Source organism: Myxine glutinosa, chromosome 13 (genome assembly GCF_964187855.1).
Source record: "Myxine glutinosa chromosome 13, kmMyxGlut1.1, whole genome shotgun sequence".
Lineage (NCBI taxonomy): Eukaryota > Metazoa > Chordata > Myxini > Myxiniformes > Myxinidae > Myxine > Myxine glutinosa.
Genome location: NC_136273.1, coordinates 85,054,172 through 85,064,761, shown reverse-complemented (window position 1 = coordinate 85,064,761; position 10,590 = coordinate 85,054,172). Strand labels below are relative to the sequence as shown.

Here is a 10,590-nt window from a genome sequence, read left to right as displayed (position 1 = left end):
CTGGGCATCCTCCGTCGTGCGAAGTCCTTCCTTGGCACACCTGAGCTCCTCACCACGTACAAGGCTTTCATCCGCAGCTCAATGGAATACTGCTCTCCCCTCTGGGCTGGTGCTCCTGCCTCACACCTAGCTCGTCTTCACGCTGTTGAAAGCAAAGCATTCAGAATCATTGGAATCTCCCGTGATGAAGCTAACTCCAAGGGCCTCTCACTCACTCACCGCAGGCAGGTTGGTGGTCTTTCCGTCTTCTACCGACTCCTCTCCGGCCTTGCTCCCCCAGCTCTCTCTGTGCTCTGTCCCCCAAATATTCCTACAGGTCGCACAAGATCTGCCAGCAAGCCTCTGATGGTTAAACTGCCGAAATATCGGCTCTCTGCTCACCTTCACTCCTTCATTCCTCTTTTCTCCCGCCTCTGGAACAAACTCCCACACTCCCTTCAATCCCACTCCTCCCTCCAGGTCTTTAAAACAGCTGTTCACCACCATCTCTTATCTTCCCCCATCCAAAACCTTGATCTTTTCTACCCCCACTAATTCACCCCAGATCCACCTTGTTTGTAATTCCAACTTCTTTCCTGGTAGTCCTGGCAGTGTCCATATGTTTTATGCCTCTCCCACCCCCTTTCCCATGCCTCCCCCCCAAAGCCCTCTCCCTCCCACAGATCTCTCGATGTCTCCATGTCTCTCGGTTCCTGCTCTAAAATGTTGTGTTGTGTTGTGTTGTGTTGTGTTGTGTTTGTGTCCTTCCCCCTCTCTCCCCATCTTGTCTACCGCTCCCGATGTTATTTGTTCTATGTGTCGGTTTGTCGGTTATGTGTCGGTTTGTCGGTTTGTCTTTCTGTGTGATAAATGTTCGCTCTTTCACGAGCCTCGATCTTTTATACAAAAAAATAATAATAATAAAAAAAAATCGTTAGAGAGGATCTTGGAGGAATCTGTCTTTTTTAAACCTCAGACATTTAGTTTGGTTTGCTCTTTGTTGTTGAAGTGTGCGGCGTCACCATGCCTAGATCAAAATAGCTCTCTGAGGCCTTCAGAAAGAAGGTTATAGATGCCTACGAGTCTGGGAAGGGATTTAAAAAGATCTCCAAACAATTTGAAATCAATCATTCGATTGTCCGGAAGATCATCTACAAGTGGAGAAGATTCCAAACAACTGCCAACTTGTTCAGGCCAGGCCGCCCCAGCAAGTTCAGCCTGAGAGCAGACCGCAAGATGCTGAAAGAAGTCTCTAAGAACCCCAGAATGTCATCACGGGACCTACAGGTATCTCTTGCCACTGTTGATGTCAAAGTGCACGAGTCTACCATTAGAAAGAGGCTGCACAAATTTAATCTACATGGGAGGTGTGCCAGGAGGAAACCTTTGCTGTCCAGAAAGAACATCAGGGTAAGACTAAAGTTTGCCAATGAACTTTGTTCAGACTAAAGTTTGATGGTTTTAAGACTAAAGTTTGCCAAACTTTGCCAAGGCAAAGACCAGCACTTCTGGAACAATGTGCTCTGGACAGATGAATCAAAGGTGGAGAGAGCTATTTGGCCACAGTACCAGAAGACATGTTTGGCGAAAACCCAAGACAGCATTTGACCACAAGAACCTGATACCAACTGTAAAGCATGGTGGTGGAAATATTATGGTTTGGGGCAGCTTTGCTGCATCAGGGCCTGGGCAGCTCACCATAATAGAATCCACTATGAATTCTTCATTGTACCAGAGGGTGCTTGAGGATAATGTGAGGCCATCTGTCGGAAAGTTGAAGCTCACAAGAAGGTTGACGTTGCAACATGACAATGACCCTAAACATACCAGTAAATCCACCAAGGAATGGCTGAAAAGAAAGAAATGGAGGGTTCTGGAATGGCCAAGTCAAAGCCCGGATCTAAATCCCATCGAGATGTTGTGGGGGGATTTGAAACGAGCGGTGCATGCAAGAAACCCCTCAAACATCGCACAGCTGAAAGAATTCTGCATGGAGGAGTGGGCAAAAATTTCTCCCAGTCGATGTCAGAGACTGGTAGACAGTTATAAGAAACGCCTACTTGAGGTTGTTTCTGCCAAATGGGGCAATACCACTTATTAGAGCCAAGGGTGTTCTTACTTTTTCTACATGACATTTTCATTTATGTTTATTTAAATTATACAATGGACTACAAAATGTAAATGTTTCATGATATTTTTAATATTATATCACCTTTATCTTTCAATATTGTTGAAATGAAGATCAAATAGCTGTATGTTGAAATATGTTGAAAAAGTCAAAACTTTACATGGGGTGTACTTACTTTTTCACGTGACTATATATATGTCTGCATACATTTTGTTGAGACACCCGGTATATAACTTTCTTTGCTCACTGGCATTTTCCACTTGGTACTTGGGGACAGGTGAGTGCATGCTGATTGGCTAGAACTGCCTTTTCCATTGGATGGGTGAGGGGGATAAAATTAATAACAGGAAGGAGAAGTGAAAGTGGGGGTGGGGAGAAGAGGAGAGAAATGGAGGTGGAGATGAGTGAGGAAGAGACGAGAAAAAGTCTCACGGAATATAATATGCAGGTGGAGGTGAAAAGCGAAAAGCGGGTTAAGCAGTTGGTTCACCTCTGTTTGTCTGTAATCGTCAATTTATGAGAGGAACAACTTCATTTCAATTGAATGTTATATTTTGAACACAAATGGGAAAACGGAACCTGTAGCTTTGCAGTACTTTGGCTCTGAATTCATCCCAATCACAAATGCGCAGGGAGGAGAGAGATGCTTTTTTTTTTAGTCTGTCTGGCAATCAAACAAAATTGAAAATCCTTCCAAACAGGAAACTTACTGTTTATAAGAATGTCATAAAGGTGGTGTAAAAATGCTGCATCAACGGCGTTAAACTTTACACAAAAAGGTGGAAAAACATATCCTTGCAACTACAGACCAATGATGAGCAAAGTTGATCTTTTTACAAATTCATAAATTAGCCTTTTTTTTTTTTTGTATACAACATCGAGGTTCGTGAAAGAGCGAACATTAATCACATAAAAAATCAAACACACACCAAAAACATATAATAAGGGGAACGGTAGACAAGATGGGGAGAGAGGAGAAAGCACAAATACAACATTTGAGAGCAGGGACATCGGGAGATCTGTGGGAGGGAGAGGGCTGGGGGGAAGGAGGCGTGGGAATGGGGGTTGGGGGGGGGGGGGAGAAGTATAAAACACATGTACACTGCTAGGACTTCCAGGAAAGAAGTCGGAATTTCAAACAAGCATTACGCCTAGGTCCCCCGTCGGTGAAGTGATGTGAGTTGACAAAGTGGAAGACGCAAGGCGGCCATCTTGGATTTTGACGTGGCGACCCAATTTTCAATAGCGTTCTTCCTTATGCGTAGATACACCCACACACCAGATTAGAAGTTAGTAGTTCGTTTATTTTTCAAGATATTCCGCTCACAAGGTTCAGACATACATGGCGTCAGACATACATGGCGGCGGCCATATTGGATTTTGACGTGGGTTGCACCGACACACCAAATTAGAATTCGGTTCTTCGCTTACACACACACGCATGGATGCACGCACGGACGACGGAGGGGAAAATCAGAGTTCCCCTTTCGCTCCGCGGTGCGACGGGGGACAAAAAGTGGATCTGGGGTGAATTCGCGGGTGTAGAAAAGATCAAGGTTTTGGCTGGGGGAAGATAAGAGATGGTTCTCTGTATTATTATCATAATAAAGCTTTGTTGAAAATTTTTACAGCTTTAGTGGTTAAAAAAAAGTTATGACACACACACACACACACACACACACACACACACACACACACACACACACACACACACACACGTGATTGCAAGACAAACAACGTTGGGAATGGCACACAATTCGGATCAAGGCTCCGCAGGACTAATGTCGCTCGGTTCCTGACAAGCTCCACACAAGAGAGGGAGAAAAAGTTTAACCATTAAAATCGAAATAGCTACATTTTATTTACATTCACATAAACATTGTAAAAAGAACGACGTACAGAATCATCGGAAGCATATAGTCTCGCAACATTCCCATGCAGCCTTCCTCGTGCCAGTACGTTGAAGTGCAGAAAACATCAGCAGTTTATCAAAGAAAAGGTGAACGAGGAATAGAATGAAAGCACAAGGAGAGTAAATCATGGAATCGTTTTGTGACATTTGAGTCAACGGATTTTATGGAACTCATAATCTGTATTCTTGTGTTGTAGGAACGATTGAGGTACCCCTGCTATGCATGGGTGGGAGGGCAGAAGCAAACAGACAATGCAGAAACGGCGAATGCTAAAGCATGAAAGCAATAAATTCCATATTCCTGTAGCACCTTCAGTCGCACATCACACATGGACAGCAAGTTCGTGAAGGACTTCCATGAAAAACGTACCCGTTGGCAAACAAACGGGTACGTTTGTTCCATACCCAGTCAATGGCGAATCTGCACATGGCGATCCATGAACTTACGTTTAGAAAGTAGAAACCATCATGGCATTTCGTCATTCACTTGAACTCGATATCTCTTTTTTTAATTCCAAACAGCATAACTCCAATCACAAATTAAATAGCATTAATATAAAAAATAAACTTTTAACAACATTCGTGACATAAACAAATATTTAAATCCTGATGTGAAGTTCCGTACGTTTGGGTGAATACAATTACGAATTCAAAATCGTAATTGTATTCACTCAATTCCAATCATCAATTGATACTTTAACAAAACGATGAACACGATTAACGTTTAACGATTTAGCATTGTGATTGAATGACGGTTGTATTTGGATATTATCAAACCCTCGCATTGCCGTCATCTGTCCACTTCCGCATTCACGGCAGGTTCATAAGTCATCAAAATCTAAACAGTATTTGTAGAATTTCAATAAAAGCCACATCACTGTTCATATCGGTAAATATTATTCCATCGTGTTTGGAAAAACTGCAAAATTGGAAAATTGGAAAACTTGCAAAAATTGGAAAAACAATATAGCCTATTTTACTCCCAGGGGTCCCAGAAATACCCACCCAAAATATCGTTGCGATCAGTTGAGACGTTTTTGCGGTACCTTCGAATGGACAGACGGACATTTGGTGAATTATAGTAAGATGGTATGAGAAATAGTTCAATAAACCCCCATGGGCTCGAGAAGAAAATCGTTTCTTTAATATTATGGCATGAATGCCTCTTGTGTGGGTTCTGTGACCATCTTGGCAATTACAAAGCAACGCCATTTGAAAAAGCAAATAAGGAAAAGGAATAAAAAGTGTTGCAAATGATGAATCCCAAAACGACTGGGACGCGCAGTGGGAAAATCAGAGGATGCTCAGCGTACGCTGGAATCCCATTCAAGGCAATAACAATCCCTGCGAGGAATACAGAAGAAGCCATTTCTCTGAAAACCCAGTGGGTTGTTGTTGCTTTTAATGGTCATGACGGAGCAATTGCAATCCTTTGGCTTTTTTCCCCAACAAACTCATCTCAAGCAGCACAGTTTGTGGGACTTTAATGCAGTGGGTAGCGTTCGAAAAGAGTAGGCTCTTGCACTAATGTCATGTGTAAATAAATAAACCTCATTCCTCATCATTATGGTTTTGGAGATTCAATATCATAACCATCCATTCCAGGAAGGCCTACGTGAGGCGACTACTCGAGTAAGCATCCAATAGGCCCATAGGGGGTACATCTCTCTGACTCTCTTGAAAATCCTCTCTATCTCTTTGCTGATGACTCCACTCTCTGCCGCTCCATTCCTCATCCCTCAGATCGGCAGTCTGCAGCCTCCTCACTCTCTGCAGATCTGGACAAAATCACAGACTGGGCAAACAAATGGAACATGTCTTTCAATCCTGACAAATCTCACACTCTTACGATGTCTCTCCGAAAAGACCGACTGGACAACCCTCCCTTCTACTTTCTGAATAATCCTCTCCAAGAAGTTCTGTCACTCAAGCTTTTGGGTCTCACTATCTGCCATGATCTTTCCTGGGAAAACCACATTTCCAAGCTGGCCTCCAAAGCCAGTCGCCGACTGGGCATCCTCCGTCGTGCGAAGTCCTTCCTTGGTACACCTGAGCTCCTCACCACATACAAGGCTTTCATCCGCAGCTCAATGGAGTACTGCTCTCCCCTCTGGGCTGGTGCTCCTGCCTCACACCTAGCTCGTCTTCACGCTGTTGAAACCAAAGCGTTCAGAATCATTGGAATCTCCCGCGATGACGCCATCTCCGAGGGCCTTTCACTTACTCACCGCAGGCAGGTTGGTGGTCTTTCCGTCTTCTACCGACTCCTCTCCGGCCTTGCTCCCACAGCTCTCTCTGGGCTCTGTCCCCCAAATATTCCTGCAGGTCGCACAAGATCTGCCTGCAACCCTCTTATGGTTAAACTGCCAAAATCAAGACTCTCTGCTCACCTTCATTCCTCTTTTCTCCCGCCTCTGGAACAAACTCCCTCACTCTCTTCAATCCCACTCCTCCCTCCAGGTCTTTAAAACGGCTGTTCACCACCATCTCTTATCTTCCCCAATCCAAAACCTTGATCTTTTCTACCCCCGCTAATTTCACCCCAAATCCACTTTTTTGAGGTGACTTTTGACTTCTTTCCTGGAAGTCCTTGGTGTTCTTGCGTTTTATACCTATCCTGCCTCCCCCCAGGCCCTCTCCCTCCCACACATCTCCCGATGTCCCTGCTCTCAAATGTTGTGTTTGTGTGCTTCCTCCCCTTCTCTCCCCATCTTGTCGACCGCTCCCCTTTTTATATACTTTGTGTGCTTGTTTGTTTGATTTGTTTGTTTGATAAATGTTAGCTCTTTCACGAACCTCGACTCTGTATACAAAAAAAAAAAAAAAAAATCTCTACAAAATAGTTGTAGAGGAGGTGACAGTTTTAAATAAGTAAAAATGTTCTCCTGTTTGTCAGATGGGAGAAGTTTGTGCAATGAAAGTTGCATTTGAAGGAAGCATTTCGAATGTGCTGCCAGGTCCACTCATCAGCTCTGCAATACTTTTACCGAACTCTTCACTGAATCTATCTGAATGAAAAACAGTTGCCTCATAACTTGAAAACTTAAATCCAAGTCGGCAATTTTAACCTGAATACAGAACCAATTATGTATATGATATATTTTAATTATTATTACCAATACCACACATTTCGGAGCCTATCAGCTAGAACCTCTTGGAGAAACCATAACATCAGAACAGGCCTCAAAAGCCAGCAAATGGGTATCCTTCATCGTTCCAAATCTTTCATTCGTAAAACCTGAACCTCTCACAGCATGCAAAGGCCCATGTCCATAGCTAAAATGGAGCGCTTCCCTCCCCTATGGGCTGGTGCCTTCACATCACACCTGTCACTCTGGGTGCTGAGGAATCCAAAGTTCTCAACATCTTTGGCATCTGTTACGGAGAAACAATCACTGGGCCTGTTGCTGTTTCATCAGAGGCTCAAGGCCTTCGTATCATAATGCCTTTCTTTTTGGCCTCCCCTCTCTCTGCTCTTTCAGCCCTCCACCATTAGTTACCAGGTCCACGTCCACCCTCTTTCCTGCAGGTTACGACATCTTTTTCTCTTTCACCTGCCTGCTTCTTTATGGCTGGTTGTTTCTTCTCCACAATCCTGAAGGCACTACGAACCCGTTCCATCACCAAGTACCTTTCTTCCCCATGAGCCTGGTTTTTATATAAATAAATAAATAAATAACTATTACAATTGAAAGTATTAAGTGGTTACATCACTGCTGTTCATTTGCAATATGAGCAAGAGAAGAGAGATAAGTGACTTTATATCTAATGTTAGCTACAATGCAATTGCATCTCATATTTGGTTAAAAAAAACAAAACAAAAAAAAAACATCGAAAGCAAAAAAAAATTGTTGGTCCAATACTAGAGTGGAGAAGAAGAATAAAAGGCAAACTTAAGGTTTGTGTAAGATCAAAATGATCATCAGAGTAAAGGACTGTACCAAATGACCTTAGGTCGGTCGTCGCAAAAGGATCCGGAAAATACAAATCAAGAAACGGGATGGACAGACACTTCCATCTCTTGTGCAGACAAGCATCCATCCTTTCGTTTCCTATTACGTTCTCGCAACGAGGGCACTACGGCTGCACCAAGGGCAAAAATAAGTCAAATACAGTACTCCGGAAGTGAAAACGCATAAATGCAAAAAATAAAAATAAAATAAATAAACACAAAAGTATGCGATTCGGAAGGGGATAACGTTATGAGTCTCTGAGCCATCTCATCTCATCTCGTTCAGAATCTTAAACATCTCTGGGTGCTGAGGCCAGGATCAGGATCTCCCAGGCCAGGATCTCCAAACACCGGTATGTGACCGGGAATGAACAGGACGCATTTACTCATTTGAACACTACAAGCAACGGTGCAAATCAAACAAAGTACATTCAAAGATGTCTGTTCACCACGTGATTGCCAATTGGCGAGTCAACACCACGATCTCTAAGGCTTTCCGGTTCTCGTGTGGTTTTCTGCAGCAAGGCTTGAGATAGGGAACGTGGGTGAACCGTGTTGTCATCCCAATGAATATCGCGCATCCCGTTCTCTTGTCGGGGAGGGGATAGCGTGGGTGGAGATGAGCTGGGAAGGGAGCGCGAATCCGTTCTGCCAGGAATAACAGAAAACGTCGGATTGACATCATCTGCGGTGTCACCTGAAGTGGTCATTTGTGCTGTGGTTTCTATGATCCTTAAGCGTGTGCTCTCATTATTCCGAGTCTTTGGTTGCGTAACATGCGCCGTCGCACCAAGTGAACAGTTGGACGACGTAGTCTCTACTTCTTGACCGTTATTCTCCTCAATAAGCTGGCTCTTCGACGAAGACTTGATCGGTGGTTTAGACATAGGGAGCGTTCCGACAGAGATGGAAAGCAGGCTGACCTCGCCATCCTCTGCAGACACTCCAGGAAGATAGGATTTTGGGTTGGTGCCATGCCACCAGGGGGAGCTGGACTTGAGTGAAGTGAATCCCTTCAACGGGTCACCACTGCAACTTGCAAAGCTGTCCATGCTTGAAAAAGTCCTCACATCAGGGGCGAGCGAATGGAATTGACAGCCAGGCGCTTTGCCCGAGACGTCGGCCGAGGAATCGGCGGAATTTGGCGTTCGACGTTTGGAACAAAGTTCCTTCTCAGGATGTTTTTCGATCATGACGCTGCAGGAAGATTCAGCAGATGAAGTTTCATTATATGACTCCCGGTTCTGTGCATCTTCAGTCAAAGGTGATGTTAAGGCTTCCGTTTTGTTTTGTTTTGTTTCAGAATTGCTGTTCATTTCCCTAAGTTCAAGACAGTGGTTTGACTGGGTGTCCGAAGCAGCCAGTTGCTGCGTGCCGTTGGGATCTGGCAATGGCTGCCTGGTGTCCACCACTTGCTCCCCAAAATCTAGTCCGTGGAGGAGAGCGTCGTGAGAGTTTGTGGAGATGATGCTGCCATTCCTTTTCGCCCTCTCAATGGCCTCGCGCCTCTTTACCGCCTTCTCTTGACGCTTCTGCTCCTTGTAAAATTCGGAGAAGTTGTTGACGATGATTGGGATGGGGAGAGCGATGACCAGAACACCAGCAATACAGCACAGTCCGCCCACAATTTTCCCCAGCAGTGTGTGCGGGTATATGTCCCCATAGCCGACCGTCGTCATCGTTATGGTGGCCCACCAAAAGGAGGCTGGAATGCTGCTGAACTTTGTCCTCGGCTCATCCTTCTCTGCAAAGAACACCAGGCTTGAGAAAATCATGATTCCCATAGCGAGGAAAAGGATGAGGAGACCCAATTCGTTGTAACTTCGACGGAGAGTGAAACCCAAGGATTGGAGCCCCGTCGAGTGCCGTGCCAGCTTGAGTATCCGGAGGATCCGCATGATGCGGAAAATCTGGACCACGCGGCGCACGTTCTGAAACTGAAGAACACTCTGGTTGGACTCTGTAAGAAAAATAGTCACGTAGTATGGTAGAATGGCGAGTAGATCAATGATGTTGAGTGCGCCCTTGAGGAATTTCCACTTGTTGGGAGCAGAGACAAAGCGGAGCACGTATTCGGTAGTGAACCACGCGATGCAAACGGCCTCGACGTGTGCAAGTGACGGGTTGTCCACCTGGTTTCCAAACTCGTCGTTATGATGCAGCTCGGGCAAGGTATTGAGAGACAGAGCAATGGTCGACAAGATGATGAAGAGGATGGACATAATGGCCAGCACCTGCAAAGGAGACATAATTGTCATTGTTAGACGCCATTTCATTTTAACACAAAGACCACAAAGCATTCCAGTAAGAACTTCTTTATTTAATGGTGACAATTATTCCCACGTTCTTGTTGGGTTGGCTAGGGGGTCGTTTTTGGTTCAAGACTATCATGAAACGGCTGGTCAGGCCTGGAATTTTCAATTTGTTTCACGGTGCCGGCGATAGCTCACCGAACTCTTCGCGAAGGACACCTTGGGATCTTTAACGTCCACCAACTAATGCCGGTCGACGGGCTTCCCAGTTTAACGTCAATCCGAGGGATGATAAATCACCCTACCTGTGAAACACCAGGATGACAGTTTATGGCTGTGTCGGGATTCAAACCCAGGCTCGACAGCT

At 44.8% G+C, this 10,590-nt stretch overlaps 1 protein-coding gene across 1 annotated transcript in view; it reads right to left on the bottom strand.

Moving 5' to 3' along the window:
• Window positions 1-8,402: 8,402 nt before the first annotated feature.
• Window positions 8,403-10,590, bottom strand: part of KCNB2 (potassium voltage-gated channel subfamily B member 2) — an 81,041-nt gene continuing 78,853 nt past the window's right edge. The window contains exon 3 of the mRNA XM_078767028.1: window positions 8,403-10,205. Coding sequence (XP_078623154.1) covers window positions 8,403-10,205 — 1,803 coding nt within the window. The remainder of the gene's footprint in view (window positions 10,206-10,590) is intronic.